We start from the raw sequence: 18,656 nt of genomic DNA, 5'->3' as shown, positions 1-18,656 counted from the left end.
TAGGCTATTGTGGGAAGCAAATATGAATGTGGATGAAAACAAAGGGGTTTTTGGTGCTACTGGAGGAGGGGAATGGCCCCCTGCACAGTCACCCATCCCTTCAGTCAAACCACAGAAGCCAAGAAACACATTTTGTATGGCAGTGGTTGCTGCTTTCCAAATCACCATTACGCCCTGCCTTCCCAGCTCATGCTTTTCCTAATTCCTTTTGTGTAACCTTTTTCCTTTGCCTAGGGAACATTCTGGAGGTCCGTTTGCACTTATCGTTTTGCGTGGTTATCTCTGCCGCCCTGAAGAGGCCCGCTGCTTATCTCTCCCCGCAGTGCCACGTGGCGTCTCGCCACCAACGTCTCCCTCGCTGTGCTTCGCCTCCCGTAATTACTTAATTGCACGGTGGGCTGAGACGGTGCCGAAGGAGGCTTGCCAATCTCCCCGGTGAAATTAAGAGAGCTGCCATTATCTAAACACGCTTTTTGTCACAAAACAGCTTTCTTCCCTTTCTCCGAGAGAAGGAACTGTCAAAAAAAGTGGCGTGTCTACGCCAGCCCCCGCTCACCTCGATGCGAGGACCGCCCTTCCATTTTCGCTGAAAAGAGACACAAGCAAACGCCTCTCTTGAGCTTCATTTTCTTCGCCCACCGCGCTCCCAGGGAAGCCTGCACCGACAGCCGGCTCATCTTTGAGCCCAGGCTTATTTAGATTCCTACATTGTCTATCTGAGTAATCAGAAGGAATTACCTGTGGAAGAAAAATGCGTTGTTACCATAGTTTAAGAAAGAGAGGGAGAGAGAAACCACCCTAGAGACACATCCGCCAATGTTCTATTACTTGAAGGGCTATGATCCTTTGCATAACAAGACTTTTATCATCTCAGAAATGTTTAATCTACATAATAAAGATAGCCTCTGTAATGTTGTCCCACGTACGATTCATTATTATAGAGACTAATGTGCACCAATTTGATATGGTGACTGCATTCTCAAAAGAAAATTTTAAAGAGGAAAAAGGGTGCAGAGATAACAGTTACAAGGCTTCCATGAAGGGAACACCATAGGACCCCCTTGGGACCTCTAATATAACATAAATACCCTAAAAATAATCTAAAATCTGTAATCTAAAAGTTCATTTATAATTTAAACAATGAAAAGCATTTAAAATATTAAAAAAGCAGAAGAGCGGCACCCACCATTAAAAGATCCCCTTCCTCCCAACCAGTTAATGGCCAAAGCTCATCTCAATAAAATGGTCAGCAACTAGAATCGGAAGCCTTGTTTTATCCCCTAGCAAACTGTTTCACACAAACACACCAGTTCTCCCGGGGATAACCTGACTACTTTAAACTGAAGTTCAGGCCTCAATATACCAAACACATAAAGCGACAAAACCACAGTAACAAACACAGACAAAATCCGCACCTCGCTGACCATCTCGGGGCCCTGGGAACTTGGCATGCTTGTCTCATCATCGAAACCTTCAGTCAGAGTCCGGCTGGCTTCGGGGCTTTCCAGAAACTACACAAAAGTATGGAATGACATGAACAAGGCAGTGCAGGCGAAAGGAAGGCAGGTGATATGAAACATGTACAAATAAGCCATGTTGTTGAAAAATAAAAAAAGGAAATTAAAAAGGGAGGGGCCTGCAACAGAGTAACAAACATTGGGTTAGATGGCATTTCCAGGATCCGAGCCGATGCTAAAAAGGAAAGGTTTCGATTCAAGGAATGTTTGCATTGGCCTTTTAGCAATGGAGAAGTCTGACACTTCTATTATGGGGTCCTGAACTGGACTGTTTGTGTTAAACAGAATTATTCCCATTCCACTTAAAAACAAAAAAAGCTTTGGGAAATAGTGCAAACTATGCAAATGTGAATTAATTTGGGATCTGTCATATCTCAAACTCAAGACTGACCCATGCTCCCAGCCTCCCCTTTCTACCTCATGTCCTTCCATCCATAAACCTATCAGTGTTTGCTGCAGATCCACTAAGTAGAAATTCAGAGGATGGGAGATAGCAAGACAGTTCTTTCCCCATCCCAACATCTAGTCTGTTTGCCAAGCACAGGCAGACCTGAGACATGTAGTCTTCATCAGTGCTATCAGGCAACGCTTGATTGTGCCAATGCATAAACTATATTTAAGACCAGAGAGGCCATGTCAGGACAGAATCTGAAGAGTATCATTTCCAATGGGCAAGAGGATCGAATAAGGCTGTATTTTATCACCCTATCTGCTTTAATTTATACAGCAAATGTATACAGAAAGATGGATTAGACTCAGAGAAAGAAAGAAGGGGTGTCAGCAGCTTAAGATATGCAAATGACACCGTACCACTAACAGAAAATAGCAAAGCCTCATCATTTTCTAATCCTATTAGGTTACTTTCTGGGGGCAAGTGAGGCCAAAATTTGATTATTACTATTATCATTATCATTATCATTATCATTATCATTATTATTATTATTATTATTATTATTATTTCAGTAACAAATGTGGGTGCTGGAGGCCCACAAGAGGACCAAATTTGGATGAAGGCGGGGAGGCACATTCTCTATCCCCAGTATAAAACATTCCCATATGTATTTAAGCATGTTTTCTTCCTTTCTTCCACATCAGTCCTGGATTCTCTAAAACATTGTTGACCTAAATGGCAACAGCTAAAAGGAAAGAAACTGAGGCCAATGCATGCAGCTGCAGATAAGGCACTTTGTGTCAGCTCCTGACCACAGGAGAAATGGCCTGTGCCCCCAAGGAACAGACTTTAACGTCTAACTAGGAAAAACTAAATAAATAGACACGATATGCAAAAGAAAGGAAAGGTCTATGGAGGGTAAGAGCTACCCCTTGCAAATCTCCCCACAGCCACCAAAAGCCTTGAGAATGTGGTTTTTGTCCTGAATGAAGTGCTGATATGCTTGGTTTGCAAAGTTCCCAGGAGCCCGAGAGGCAGGACTCAGCACAAGGGCTTCTCTGTCTGAAAGCAGATGTTCGGAGGACAGTGGGGCTAAGAAGAGAGAGAGGAAACACACACAAGATTTTTAAAATCCCTCTTCTGGAGCCCAAAGCTGCCCAAGCCAGCTCCAAGCTGCCAGAGCCTGACGGAAGCATGCCTTAGAAAGGAGTTGTGGTGGGGTTGAACTGGATTTGCATTTTTGGTCTCCTTTTGGAAAAAGAATGAGACAGAAGGACAGAGAGAGAGATGACATGCATGCATTTAAACCCGTAGAAAGTCCTGCCTTAGATAACTGTCCTAGCATAATCGCAGTATCTTAATAATAACAACAATAATTCATAAAGTGCTGCCACAGCCAGATGGATTGCACCAGCTTTAACTTGGGTGATTCTGAAACAGCAACCTAGCCAAAAACTCCAGGGTAGCAGTCGAAGAAATATCCCCATTAGCTAATGGCCTACTTAATGCCTGGCTACAAGGACATTCAGCAAGGCTGTCCCTTAATCGAGTGCAAGGCCATCAGACCTGGGTAAATACAAGATTCGCTCCTGCAGCTGCAAATCCGCTAGAAACAGACAAAAATCAAGTTCTTCAAACATTCCATTTTCCGGTTCTTTGAGGCAGAAGCCCAATTTAAGGACTCAAGATAGAAACTGTCAGTCAGCAGGGCTGTTTGCTTGCCTTTTCATTCCAGTGATGACTGTATATGTACCGAAGAAGGCAGGGGAAATTAAAGGCGGAAAGCAAAGACCTGGAAATTGCCCTGTAGAAAGAGAATGGCAATCTGCAGTGTCAAGATATGCAGCTGAACTCGGCAGGTAGATATGGATATTGATGAGTGACAAGATGGAAGTAGAGGAGGGCAGGCTAAGAGATCAGCGTCCGGTTCCTCCACCACTAGAGGAGGAGAGCCAGAACTGGAATCCTTTTAGTGATTTTACACCAAAGTATCACCACAAGTACTTTCTTTTTTTACATTGCACAAGGAGGCATCCAATACCACCTTGTGCAACATTTTACTCCCTGGATGCACAAGAACTGCTGGTTAGTGATGGGAAAAGGCTCACCTCACTGTTGTCTAACATCTTCTGACTCTCCTTTGCCAGAGAGTCTGACACAGAGAAGTCAAACTGTCTCTTTCGGAGCTCTTGGTTTTCCAAATGCAGCTCCTTTATTGTCGAGAGGAGTTCAGCAATCTGAAAGAGAAGAAACCTTCAGAGGTCCAGAGTCCACTTTCATGGCACAAGTGGAAATGCATTGCAAATCCACACTGCCTGCCCCTTTTCTTGGGCAAAACATCAAGCACCCATGCCTATGTACACAAAGAGGCTTGGGAAGGCAGTTGGACAGTGAGAGGAGCTTCTCCAAACAATCTTAGAGCTCTAATGGGCTCATAAAGGAAGCTACAGTCCTTCAAATAACAGCATTTTATATACTTATATTTCATACTTAATCAAATAAATATATTATAAGTTCTATTAGACGAAATAGCCCAACGATTCACACAGCGGAGAGGGAGATGAAATGACTACTGCTACCATTTTATGACATTAAATTTGTTATTATTAATTAATATACATTTGCCATTTATGAAAGACTTGGAATCGGCGCCAGAGTGGAAAGTTTGGTTTACTGACTCCACAGCTCTGCTTCCCACTCTATATTTCTTCATGCCTTAGATTAGCATTTTACAAGACAAGAAGTAAAGTGGCCTACACTTTGGCATAAAATGCAAACCACCCCCCATGAAATAAACATCTTCAGAGAGAGTTTTCAAAGGCCCAAACTAGCCTTTGCTTCCTTGGAGCTTGCCCACCGCTTGGTGGCAGCTTGCAGCCTGAACTGCTAAAACGTAATGCGAGAACCACCTTTTTCTTCAGCTCTTCCATAGAGAGGTTGTCTATCTGCAAGTCCAAATGGTCCCCTGTTCTTAAGCAAATGCTCATGTAAGATGTCTGGTCGCTCCAACATGATATGGTTTCCTCTGCCAACCAAAAGAAACACACACAAAATTATTTCAGGATCTATATTCTTGCATGGGGAAAACCTCCCTGGTCCATAAAAACTCCAATGTATACATTTCAGTCCATATTCAACTAACCATCTTAAGTGCACAACGTTTTAGTCTATTCCTGTGTGGCAGGTGTTTGATCATATGTGGTCCTTTCCAACTCTACATTCCTATGATTCTCATCATGATCCTATGTTGAGCTAGATCAGTGTTTCCCAAACTCTGGTCCTCCAGGTGTTTTGGACTTCAGCTCCCGAAAGCCTCAGCCATCTTGGCCAGTGATCTGGGATTCTGGGAGCCAAAGTCCAAAGCATTTCAAAGTCCAGAGTTTGGGGATTGCAGAGCTAGATATTCACTTGCCTGGTCCTGTCTAGGGATGAGGAAAAGCATTCAGAAACAGATTGTACAGTGATACAACCCACTCTCCTACCTCAAGAGTATGCCATCTCCAAATTCAAAAACAGATTGCTATACACCCCTCTTTGGAGGAAGTAGGTCTTCAATACAATACATTTCTTTATCTTCCCCAACACAGCACCCTCAAGACATGTCAGATCACAACTCCCATCATCCCCAGCCACCACAGACCCTGTCGGACTGGGAAAATGGTACTTGTGGTCCAACTCATCAGGAGGATGATAGCTTTAGGGAAAGGGAGTTGCAGGTTCTACACCGCATGGGATGAAGAGCGGCTCCTTTCTAACCGCTTTTGAAGTGCCTAGCAAAGCAATCTAATTAATCATAATCATTAAAGATAATAATTAACAATAATGCCAAAAATATGTTTATGAGAAAGTACCGGAGTGTTAAAAATGGAGAAAACGGCAGCAACCTTTTCCATCCCACACAAACTGCTCCCTTCAGTCAGAAGGGGAAGCAGGGGAGAAACCCAACTTTCCCCCTCCAACTCTTTTGTGCCTTTCTGACATCTTAGACATATGGGAATTCTTTTCTCCCTTACTAGAGATCAGCATGCATTGTGACTCTAACACAGAATTATAATTTACATATTTAAGCATTGAATTTGGAAATAATTTCAGGCAGGTGCAAAGGAGAAGGGGGGTGGGAAAAAAGGGAGGCATGAATTATTCTGCAGCAGCTAGAATTTGTGTGTATGTGTGTGTGAGAGAGAGGGAGGAAATGAACCCGGGGTCTCGAGGGAGAGTAAAGCCAGGTTAAATAACAGTGCGGAATTTTTATTTTAGCTACTGGCGCAAGAGACAGCAGCAGGTGAATGGGAATAAAGTGGCTTACGCTGTTCAACTGGGCAATTTTGGGGGAGGGAAACCTGTCGCAGTCGGATTATTCCAAATCCAGACTGCTCTGCAGGCAAAAGCAGGGGGCCATGCGCGCAAGCCATTTCCATTGCGGCTCCAAGCTGAGCAACTCCACGGGTGGTGAGCAAGGGCAAGCTTGTTAAGCAGTCCTCACCCTCCTTTTAAAAAATGACATTACAGCAAGGTAGAAAACCACAGCCCTCCAGGTGTTGTTTGGATTTCTACAAGGATGGGGGAAATGCAGCCAATGGGCCATGTGAGGCCCCAGTGTTGCGTTTGACATCCCCAGAACCTTCTTAACTAACATTTTTGATGGGGGGAACCCATTTTCTCTTAACAAAACGGCCCCCACATATCCTAGGGCACACAGGCTGTCTATGGATAACAAACCCCACTATTGTGACCCCGCCAAGAAATCTCCTCTGGAGATCCTATATGGGGAAAAAATCCTGGGATACCTTTCATTCTTAGCCACACACCCCCAAGGCTGCCCAACATTCCCCAAACAACCAGGTGTAAATTATGCGTAAAATGCAAGAAGTGGCATTTAGTTTATAGCCAGCCTTTCTCCCAAGATGGGACATAAAGCGGCTTACCATGTAAGTTAAGACAACTTCGCTGAAAATACAGGTAGCAGAAAGGTTTAAAAAGTGTTACATGGCCAATCCAAAGAAAACATTAACTCAGAACACACTCACATGAACACTCTCTCTCTCCAAATGTGTGTGTGTATCCCTTATATTATATATAACTATTTATTTCTTGGGAGCCCATCTTCCATGAGGCTCAATAGAAATGTACCCCAACAATAGATGTCACATCTATGTCCAGTGATGAGGATTTGATCTGATTGCTGGCTGACAGATAAGCGTGGTTTGGGGGCTCAGTTCTATCTACTACTGGTGATTTTGCTCCACATCCCTCTCACCTTCCCTCCTGTTTGCCTTGATTTGATCCTCCAGCGCTTTCCGTAAATTCCAGGTAGCTAAAATATCCTCTTCCAGTTGTTTTCGTAACAGGAGGATGTTGCTCATCTCCTCTTGCAGGTCATTTATGCTATAAGGAAATATATATGTATATGTATATCAGTAAGCTGCAAGTTATGTAAGGAGACATAGCTCAAGGCTCATCAAACACTAGAGAACATTTTACCGTGGACCTCTGGCATCTTTTATACATCAAGGCTGCTATAAAAGAATTCGCTCCAAAGGCAAGGAGAGAGAGAGTACTAAACTCTCTTTAAATCAGAGAACTCTCTCATCTTGGAGGTATGGCATAAACAAATCTTTACATAAGAAGGAAATGAAAATCAATCTCTGTTCTGAACCTTCAAGACATGCTTATCAGGTTAATTTCAGACTCATCAACCCCAGCACCTCTCTTCAACTCCAACTCCAAGGAACTAGCAGACTAATGTAAATTTGTCAGAAATCTATCTGGCACATTCTGTTCCTTGGAGCCAAAGGACAAGTGATGGAGTAGCATCCTCACTGTGCTCACTTATTTTCTCATTGAATCACAGTATCAGAGTTGGGTGGGACCTTTGAGATCAAGTATTCCAGCCTCCGGATCAGGACACTGCAATAAAAGCTGGAGAACAGGAGGAAACGTCTTTAGGTTTTAATATAATTGAAGCTTATTTTAATATGGACTTCCAGTATTACACACAAAGCATTTAAGAATGCTTTGGACAAAAATCAAACGTCAAGGCCAGCAGAGACGATGGCGTGGCTAAAGGCTTGTCCAGAATAAAGCAAAGACATATTAAAATATTAAAATAACAATTAAAAAAACAGGCCACAAGTCTTGGCTAAAACTCATTTCCTTAATGAAGGTCATTACTTGATTAAAGGTGGTGCTTTGGGGACTCCGCAGCTGACAAGATGGAGAACCGGGAAAGTTCGAGTTGAAGGTAAGAGTGAATCAACTGACAGGGCTTCTCGGCAGAAAAAACGAAGATGGATGCCTGCACCATTTCCCATGGGTTAACCCCATTTAGTGGACAAATGAACGGCAGTTAAGATCCATCCGCAAATTACACTGTATTATGTTTCCTTGCCTGATCAAGGAATAAAAATGTATACTGTAACACCCTGCTCAGGTTCCAAAAACGGAAAACAGATTCTACTTTTGGAGAAGTGAGAAGCATCTTTTCCTAAGTCACAAATAATGTTGACACTTAATCTCATCTTCCCTGATCAAACCTGGAAAACTAAGTTCCTCCAGCCCTAGTAGAGACTAAACCAGAAAATATCGACCCTTCCATGCTTCCCACATAATATATGATCTTGTGGAAGATAAGAACTGTGACCTGGCTTGCATTACCGAGACCTGGCTTGGGCCTGAGAGTGAAGCGGTGTGGGCACAGGCCCTTCCTGCCGGGTACTCGGTTAAGGACCAGATCAGGGTAAGTGGGCGGGGGGGAGGGGGGGGGGAGTTGCCTTGATCTATAAAAACACCTTCTCCTTGTCCAGGAACCATGTTCGACAGACTAATTACATTGAGTGTATTTACCTGACCCTGAAGGCTAGGGACAGTTTAGGGATTCTGTTAGTCTACAGGCCACCCCGTGCGCTAACAGACTCCCTGGCCGAGCTGACACAGCTGGTCTCGGAGCTGGTGCTGGAGTCCCCTAGGCTTCTTGTCCTGGGGGACCTCAACATCCCCTTCGAGGCTAGTCATGCTCTAACTGGTGCAGCTCGGGAGTTCATGGCTACCATGACTGCCATGGGCCTGTCCCAATTGGTCTCAGGGCCCACACATTCTGCTGGTAATACACTAGATGTTGTTTTCTGTACGGACATGGAATCTCCGTGGGCAGAGGTAACGAATATCTCTGCCCTGTCATTTTCTGGTCAAGGCTAGTATCAAGATGACAACCCAGATCCCCCCCGGGGGTGGCGGATCTATTAGAATGGTCCACCCTCGAAGGCTGATGGAACCCAAAAGGTTCCAGGAAGCCCTAGAGGGCTATCTGGTTGGAACTGACGGCGATTCTGTTGATGCCCTGACCAACACCTGGGATACTGATCTCTCCAGGGCTATACACAGTATCGCTCCCAAGTGTCCTTTCCGGCCCGCTTCCAATAAAAAGCCCAGGTATACGGAAAATCTCAGGGCAAGGAAGCGGACTGCGCAACGACTAGAGAGTAAATGGCGGAAACACCAGCACTTATCCGACAAGACACTCCTAGAGTCTCTTTTGAAGGCCTACGGAGTGGCAATTGGTGCAGCTAAGAATTCGTTCTATGCTGCACGAATTGCATCCGCGGAGTCGCGTCCAGCAGAGCTGTTCAGGGTGGTAAGAGAGCTTACTCAACTGGCTCCCCCCCTGAACCCATTATTGGAGCCATCTAAAGCCTGCTGCGACGAGTTTAACAACTTCTTCGCGGATAAAATCTCTCGGCTAAGGGCTGATCTTGACGCTGTTATTGGTTCAGAATCAAGAGTAGAGGCGTCCAGAGCTTCCGTGGACTCAGTTATACTGGATCAGTTTGAGTCTGTTAGTACCGAGGATGTGGACAGGATCCTCGGCAGCGTTAGGAAGACGACCTGCTCTCTCGATCCCTGTCCTTCATGGCTGGCAGTTCAAGGGGGAACGGCATCAACAGAAATGTTGCGTCGCATCGTCAATTCATCATTCAGGGAGGGCCTTTTTCCATCTAATTTAAAGACGGCCATTGTAAAACCTTTATTAAAGAAGCCCTCCCTTGACCCCCTAATTCGAAATAATTATCGGCCTGTGTCACTGCTGCCATTTTTAGGGAAGGTGATCGAGAGGGCGGTTGCCTCCCAGCTACAGAGGGTCTTGGAGGATCGGATTATCTGGACCCATTTCAAACTGGCTTCCAGGCGGGCTATGGGGTTGAGACTGCCATGGTCGCCTTAGTCGATGATCTCCGTCTGGGCATGGACAGGGGTAGCGTGTCCCTGTTAGTGCTCTTGGACATCTCTGCGGCCTTCGATACCATCGACCATGGTATCCTTCTGGATCGCCTGGGGGAGTTGGGCATCGGGGGCACTGCTTTGCAGTGGTTCCGTTCCTACCTCTCGGGTAGATTCCAGATGGTGGAGCTGGGGGACTGTCGCTCCGACAAGAGGGCCGTCACATATGGGGTCCCTCAGGGAGCGATTCTGTCCCCTATGCTATTTAACATTTACATGAAGCCACTGGGAGAGATCATCCGGAGACACGGGGCGCGGTGTTATCAGTATGCTGATGACACCCAAATAGTCTTCTCTGTGTCCCCGACTGATGCAGTGACTAGGGATGGCATCTCTCCGCTCAACGCCTGCTTGGAGTCAGTAATGGGCTGGATGAGGGAAAATAGACTCAGCCTGAATCCAGAGAAAACGGAAGTACTTGTGATAGGTTCCCCTAGTCCAGGGATGGAAATTTTTCCACCTGTCCTGAACGGGGTCATGCTCCCTGTAAAGGACACTGTTCGCAGTCTGGGGGTGCTTCTGGACTCGTCGCTCCACCTAACCTCTCAGGTGGATGCGACAGTCAGAGGCGCCTGTTATCAGCTTCGGCTGATACGCCAGCTGCGACCCTACCTGGGCCGGAGGGACCTTGAAACAGTGGTACACGCACTGGTAACCTCTTGACTTGATTTCTGTAATGCGCTCTACATGGGGCAACCCTTGTACCAAACTCGGAAGCTTCAATTGGTTCAGAACATGGCAGCTAGACTGGTTATGGGTACCTCCAGAGCCAGTCATATTACACCGGTATTGGAGGACCTACACTGGCTGCCAATTTGCTTCCGGGCGCAATACAAGGTGTTGGTTATAACCTATAAAGCCCTAAATGGCTTGGGCCCAGGGTACTTGGAGGACCGCCTCTCCCCATACAATCCGCCCCGCACTCTCCGGTCGGGTGGGAAACAGCTTTTGAGAGTCCCTGACACGAGATATGTGATGTCTGCACATAGGGCTTTTTCTGCTTCGGCCCCACAGGCTTGGAACTCTCTCCCTGTCGAGCTCCGCTCAGCCCCCTCCCTGGAGTCTTTTAGGAAAAACCTAAAGACTCACTTTTTCCGCCTTGCTTTCCCCCATGTCCCTTAATTCCACTCTTCTCCTTTTATGTTGTTGTAATGTAATGGATGTCCTTGGTGTTATTGGTATTATTGGTTTTAATGGTTTTAAAAAGTGATTGAATGATGGATATTTTTACCGCTTGTATCTTATTGCTTAATGTGGGGGGATTTCTTTTATTGGATTTACTGTTGTTGTATTTTAACTGATTGTAAACCGCTGTGATCATTGGAATAGCGGTATATAAATAAAGATTCATTCATTCATTCATTCATTCATTCCATGTTGGATTTTGTGCATTTTTGGCAGTTTATATATCACTGAGGTCGGTGGGGGGGGGAGATAATTTGACCCAGAACCACTGCAGTTGTCCCTCCATGTCCACAAAGGCAACATATTCGTTGCTCCACTGAAGCCACCCATTTGATGGTTACAGAGTATTTTAGCCTCCAGATGCTTTCTGTGCCTCCACAGATGACCCAGAAAACCAGCGCATGACATTCCACCCTACAATTAAGCCTTGTTGCATGTTCTGCTCATCAGCTCAATTTGCACACCACTTGCTGCATCAAATGGTGTGTCAAAGCATTAAAGGAGGACAACCATTGATCAGGCAAGCATGCTGCCAGACATTTTTCCCCCTCCATTTAGACGCTTGAAAACAAAATTTGACACTCACCCATCAGCCTCCTTCAGGGACTTGATCAGAGTCGAAAAAATGTCATGCTCTTTCCGGAGGGCTTCAAGCATATCGGCGTATTCAGCTGCCTTTGTTTTCTAAATTGGAAACCAAAATTCACGGTGAAGGAACGTATATCGGGAGACTGCTCATTCCCAAAATTAAAATCAACCCAAGCAATGTCAGTCACTTTCTCTAAGGAAAGATGGAAGGAACAATTAGGAGAAGTAGAAAAGAACCAGACAATGTCCAGTCCATTCCACTCCACCTTCTGGCCTCCTTTTCCCCAACACAACAGAACCAAGATTTTGTTTAAAATCAGACCATTAGACACCTAGGAGATATTGGGAGGCGGCACCCACACCCCACAAAAAACAGTGTTTCCCCCAAAATGCTCCTAATTCATTCTAGGAGTTAGGGGAATATTTAGCCACATTTTGGTGGGGCTTAGGCTATTTTAGGCTCAGGAGAGGACTTTTTTCAAAACAGGAAGTAACCATTACATTTTTTTAAAGGTCTTTTCTTGGCTTAAAATGGTCTTGGGGGGGGGCAGAATGTGATAATAATGGCAATTTCAGACATTTTTGGCTCCTGGGGGTTACATGCGGCTGACAGGCCACACTTTGCCCATCCTTGATTTTGGAGAATGCTCGACACATCACAGAAAGGTTGTGTTCCGATCACAACACCGAGACATCGTGCCAACTTCATTTTCAGAAACAGGCTCGCCTTGCCTGAGGAAGGCAACCCTGACAAGTACATCCCGTGTCATCAATCAGCTTTGAGAAGCCGCCTGCGACGTGCCGATGGCAATATGAAAAGACACGGAGTGCTCAGAAAGGGGTGGGGGGGGTGAGAGAGGGATCTCACCCGCCGACGTTCAAACAGACAAGATGACTCTGCACAACCGGCAGTGAGCTGCGTCCGTTTGAACCCCGCCAGTGCGGTTACGCCACCGCACTGACAATGATGACATCAGTTCCCAACTCTTGGACCCAACCACTTTCATCACATCAATACACTCTGGTGCATCGCCGATCAATCTTCAGCTGCAGCAAATTTGGCATCCCAGCCTTGTGTGTGATATGTGACCCTTCCCGTCGCTGCCAGCAAACAGCTTGTGGTTTCCATGTCGGGAAGTGTGGGTGGGGGATACAGGCAATCCACTCCAGTTTTTCATCCAAATTTAAAAGGTGCTCCCCAAGAGACCAGGTCCCATCCCTCAAAGCAGCATCATAGCGCCGTTCAAGTTTACACTAAATCCCAGATGGATTCACACATACGCACCAACCCTTGAAGCTGTCAGTCATTGGGCTGAATTGGCTCCACATCTCATTCAAACAAGAGAACACAAACAGAGTACCGATGTTATCTGGATGGCAAAAAGTTTTGGCAACTCCCAAATGATCTACTGAGTGACTTGAGATTAAAAGGATGTTTTCCTGACCTGTTTCTCCTTTCCATTTGGCAGAGGAGGCTGCAGTGTCCCTCCAAGATCTGCCAGGGGTAACTCAACACCTCCCTGCCCCAATACAGACTACTCAACAGAAAGGAGATCTCCATTCAGAGATCAGGCTGTGGTCCCACCGCTCTTGCAAGCCAACTTCACTACAGGAATATACCACAGATCCACTCAATTGATCAAAAGCCAATAGTGTGGATGCTAGGTGACCCAGGAGGTATATAAAATCATCCCATGGCGGGTCATTAGGGGATGAGGATCTTACACACTGGTTGTACTCTAAGGAGAATGAGTTGCGATTGCTCTTTTGCCTCACAGCTACAACAGACAATTGCAATGATGGACAAAGGTACCAGCCTCTGTAGATCATACAAATGAGATGCTCTAAGTCCAAGCTTGCAGACCACTGTGTAATGTCATGTTCACAAAGGGCTTAGAACAGAGGTAGAATCAGATGGCCTTCCAGATGCTCTTGGACTGCAATGCCTAGCATTCCTCACCATTGGCTGGGGGCTGCTGAGACTTGTACTGCTACAAAACCAGGAGGGCCACAGGAATCCCACCATACCTGAGAGCCATTCTTATGAGACGGTGTAAATAAAACTTCAGAATTTTCTTTGTTTTAACCTACCTCTAACTCTTCGTACATTGTGAGGATGGGCTGCTGAGCCAAGACAGCAGACTTCTGCATGACCAACTCTTCATTCTGCTTCTGAAGCATCTCTTGATTTTTCGCAAGGCTCTGGAACTTCACAAACCATTCCTGAAGCCCTGCATCCTTTTCTTTAACCACTCCATCAACCTTCTTAAATGACAAACAGACAGAGAGACAGACAGGACTCACTTTTACTCATTACAGATCAAGGAACAGTTAACTAAAACCAAGATATTAAAGCAGTAACATCTATAAGGAGCCAAGTAAATCCATCAGTGCAGATGAAAGGGATTCAACTATCAATTTAAAAGCCTGGAGAAATCAAAATGTTTTTTAATCTGATGATAAATCAGCATCCCAATAAGGAAGTCTCACAGGGAGACTGTCTCACAGGTTGGGAACTACCACCAAGAAGGCCCTTTCTCTGACAGCTTCCCACCATCCTTCAACAGGACTTGAGCCTTTAAAGATTAGGGTCATTTGAACTGAGCCTGGAAAATGGAAAGGTTTTTGAAGTCAGTCACCAACCTGAACATGAGTTGTCCAATAATTGTGAAAGATACTTTTTCCCTAGCTGTGTATGGAGATGCTGGGGAATGAACTTAGAGCCTTCTGATACAAATCCTTCCTCAATGAATCACTAATCTTCTCCAAGGGAGTATACAACCAACACACTTTAAGGGACCGAAGGGCAGCATGAATCTCTATCACCTGTCCCTTTAAGTCAATACACATACACAAGTTTCATCTTTGTCAACTGAAGAGGGTCGAAGCCAAAACATTCTGCTTAATGTATATTACATTCTGTATGTTAACTGCATCTCTGTGTGTGTATGTGTAAAGTTTACAGAGAGAGAGGGAGAGAGAGAGATTTATCTATCACTCTATCCTGCAACAACATCCATTAAAACATCCATCTTTCACTTTACCTACCTGGAGCAGCTCATCCTTCTGAGCAATGCTGGCTGTGAGGCGTGCGATGACCAATTCCTGGTTCTGCAATTTCTGATTGCATTCGCTCAAGAGGACACTGTAATGATGCTCCATTGCCTTCTCTTTTTCAATCATTTCGTCCTGAGTTTTCTCCAGCTGGTTTCTAAGGTCCTGACCAAAACAAAAAACGAGGGCAAGAGAGGGGGAGATGTAAGGGAGACAAGTAAAGAAGAAGAAAAATGTACGCTGTAACACAACCTGTGGTTAAAACCAAGCTGTAGAAATCCTTTCAAGCAAGAGTTATTGTGGCCAAATTTTCACGGCTTTTGTGCTCCTGGGAGATTGCAAGAACACCATTAAACACTTGGAAAGGCATGTGGACAATAAACATCCATGGGGTATGATACTAAGCACGCTAACCTAGGAAGAAGTGATAAGCTGTATCTAGGAAGACGTGTGCCCACAAATATGTGCCCAAACTCTCACCATCTCACCCAGCTGGGTGAAATGTATACCCGTCCCATGCTCTGTGACAGAAGAAACCCAGGACAGGCACGTAAGAAAGAAATTAAGCAAACCTATTCCGGTTACACTGCCTCAAAGATTTCCAGTGCCTGCTTTTTGCAACTGAGACCACAGGTTTTCAAACCTTAGCTGAAATTTTATTTGCATTGTATTTCTGCAGAACCCAGTTCCTATGGAACCACCACAACCATCCATCACAAGAGCACTTAGGAGAAAGTCAATTGGTTTCTACACATCAGCTAAAAGAACACTCCAGCTCCTTCCGCCAAAGCCCTGCCATCCCCTGGGACCGCTTAGTGATTAATAACTGTTGAACTTAGTAAATGAATGGGGAACTCGGCGTTCAACAAATGCAAGCTGAAGGTCAGATCAACTGCCCTCCCCCCTTGTTCAAACCTAAACATTGAAAGGGGGAGAGGGATGAATAATTAAAATATGAAGCAGCCAATCCTATATTTCAGTTCAGACCGGGAGGCGGCGAGGGGGGACAGCGAGTACATAATAAAACCATAGGCTCCTGCATTTCGCACATGAAAACCAGGATAATGTGGTCAACGTGCCAAAGATATTAATGAGGTAGAACAGATAAACTGAGAGATGCTGCAGCAGTTTGCTTTTGCTTGAGCCTCCTGGGAAGGAAGAGATTTTGCCCCCTCTTCTCCTCTCTCTCCGCTGAGTTAATTGAAAGTAAATTTCTTTTGCATTTTACTCAGTTTGCAGCAATAGTTTGTGGACAAAGAGGGAAATAAGAAGAGCAGGTAAAGAAAGTAGGAGAGCAGAGGATTAGTCAGGACAGTTGGAGGGTATGTAACGTCAAACCACTGTCCATTCCCAACCAATTGATCAAAGGCAATGATTACGGACAGATGGGTGTTTTATTAAATCAGCGGGATTTAGGTCAAAGCAAAATAGCTGGCGAAAGTGTTCCAAAGCTCGGTATCCTGGAAGAATGCTTGAATTTGGGGATTTGATGAAGAAAAGCTAACGCTCTGCTTCCCGGACCCAAAACAGTCCTCTCCCTGATTCCTGCTCAGTTCTTTTTTAATACTTTGTCGGAGGAGCTTTGTCTCCTTGGCGAGGCTGCATTTTGTTCGGCAGTCTCGGGGGATTTCATAATATGTGTGAAATCCAGCCAAAGCTGTACATTAAAGCTCAGCAGGGGGGCAGGAGGGAAGAAAGACATGTGGAATGCATTGCACAGACATAGCACTAAGGAGATTCATTATTGGGTCAACTTCTCAGAAGGCAGACGAGACAACCAGGTTGGCAAAACTAAATTTCTTGACCACAAGAAGGGGAAAAAAAACATTTTAAATAATTAATTAATATCCGACTGACCTCCCAGCACAAGACCTAAGATGGTTTACAACAAATTATAACAAAATTCAGCTAATATTTGATTGTCAAAAAGTTTCCTTTCAAAAAATAAGCTACCATCTCTGCTGCCCCCCTGCCTCAGCCTTCTCTTCTGCCCAGATCTATGCAGATGTTGCCCATCTTACAATGCTTGTTTCAGAGATCATTTCATTTCCCAGCCAATAGCTGTGATTATCTCTCCATCTTCAGATGTAAAGGAGCAAGAATTGGCACAGTTCAATTTTGCTTGCTTTATGGAGTGGCAACGCGGCAGAGCCGCCAATCTCAATTAGTAGCGCATAGGATGGCTCCGTTTGCTCACAAAGATCTTGCATCACGGCCTTCCAATGAGTCCCTGCTTGTTGAAGAAGAAAATAAGGCTCTTCCTACCCCACTTCTCTCTCATCTGCCACCTTGATGGGCCAACATTTTGCACCCAGGGTCCCAGGGAAACGTCTCCATTCCCATGCTATGACAGGAGTTCATGGATCCATATAACAAGCAGCACGAGGTTCCAATTCTGAAAATACCTTGCTCCATTTAGCAAGGGCTCAGGTCCTCTGGGCAAACATTTCCAGGGAGAGCTAACTGGTCAAGCAACAAATCAAATGGTAGCCAGGTAAATATCCTCGGAGCAGAGTCGGCACCTATCCTATTTCCACTCTCCCAAACTCCTTCCGCTCTGTGCTTCTGGCTCCGTTTAAAGAGCTTTGAGGACTAATATAAGAAACCGTGGCACACACCTTGTTTTGAATCTTGCTTTTCTCCTGGGACAGGACTTATCCAAGCTGCCCTTCACCAAGGTCCACACAATGAACTAGATGCCACCCCAACGGACTGGGTTCCTGGACTGGACTACAGTCGAAGTGCATTCCCTCAAGACCAAATCAGGCCCTGATTTTTCCTGATCTTTAAATATCTTCTCTCCCTTGTTCTGAAAAGTGCTGACATTTTCACAAGTGAAGGGCGGGATTGCACCATTCTAATGAAGGCATAGTTTCCCAAGCATTCTAGGTCAGAAACATCCTTATATATCGCTATAGAGTGAGTTGAACTTGCACAGTACCCTGCTTGAGAAATTTCAGTGACGGAAAGACACTATTATTATTTGCTAGAGGCCTGCTTGATTAAATGGTAAATGCTGTTGTTACATTATGCGCCCCTTAAGCATGTCAAACACATGCACAGGATGAACATGAGAGATAACTATCACTCCTCTCCAACTGTTCCAGAAAGTCTAAATCCCCAACAAATGCTAAGTCAACCCAGAAGTAAATTCAAGTCTACAAAAGTTTGTGCTATAACTACTTTCGCACAATTAGGCTCAAAGGTGCTGCAAGGTCCCTTTGCAACAAGATTTAGGCCAGGGTTTTACAAAATAATTTTGAAAAATGGAGAAGGACATCCATCTCCTTCCACTTTGGACAAGAGAGATGGTCCAGACCATTTAGAGTTGCTCCAACCCTGCTTTAGAAAATAAACGTATGCGTCACACTCCTTGTTCTCTTGTTTTAATACTTGGTTTAAGAAGGCATTTTCCACTCCCAATTTTGGAGCAGGCATATTCAAGAGTTTGAGCTTTCTTTTCAATTTCATTAATCAGGGTTACTCTTTTAATCAAGAGGTTTCCGTCACTTCGGGGAATTGACTGAGCGCCGCATGAGATTGTGTCCTCTCCTAGGAAGACCTGTCGGAAAGAGAGCGGCCATATACTTCTGTCGATTTATACGCATAATGCTACCAAGTAATCTTCACTTCAGTAGGCTTAGCTC

The 18,656-nt window shown here is 45.0% G+C and overlaps 1 protein-coding gene across 3 annotated transcripts in view; it reads right to left on the bottom strand.

Moving 5' to 3' along the window:
- Positions 1-18,656, bottom strand: part of CDK5RAP2 (CDK5 regulatory subunit associated protein 2) — a 67,122-nt gene that overhangs the window by 32,909 nt on the left and 15,557 nt on the right. For all 3 annotated transcript variants that reach the window (XM_089534887.1, XM_089534890.1, XM_089534888.1), the window contains exons 13-20: positions 15,004-15,174; positions 14,047-14,220; positions 11,954-12,051; positions 7,166-7,293; positions 4,818-4,933; positions 4,017-4,145; positions 1,416-1,511; positions 557-738 (exon numbers count right to left, since the gene is read on the bottom strand). In XM_089534887.1, coding sequence (XP_089391013.1) covers positions 557-738; positions 1,416-1,511; positions 4,017-4,145; positions 4,818-4,933; positions 7,166-7,293; positions 11,954-12,051; positions 14,047-14,220; positions 15,004-15,174 — 1,094 coding nt within the window. The remainder of the gene's footprint in view (positions 1-556; positions 739-1,415; positions 1,512-4,016; positions 4,146-4,817; positions 4,934-7,165; positions 7,294-11,953; positions 12,052-14,046; positions 14,221-15,003; positions 15,175-18,656) is intronic.

The sequence above is a fragment of the Sceloporus occidentalis genome, unplaced genomic scaffold (genome assembly GCF_023333645.1).
Source record: "Sceloporus occidentalis isolate IW3139 unplaced genomic scaffold, rSceOcc1.0.p SCAF_8, whole genome shotgun sequence".
Classification (NCBI taxonomy): domain Eukaryota; kingdom Metazoa; phylum Chordata; class Lepidosauria; order Squamata; family Phrynosomatidae; genus Sceloporus; species Sceloporus occidentalis.
The sequence above is the reverse complement of the archived record's forward strand: the minus strand, read 5'-3'. Positions and strand labels throughout refer to the sequence as shown.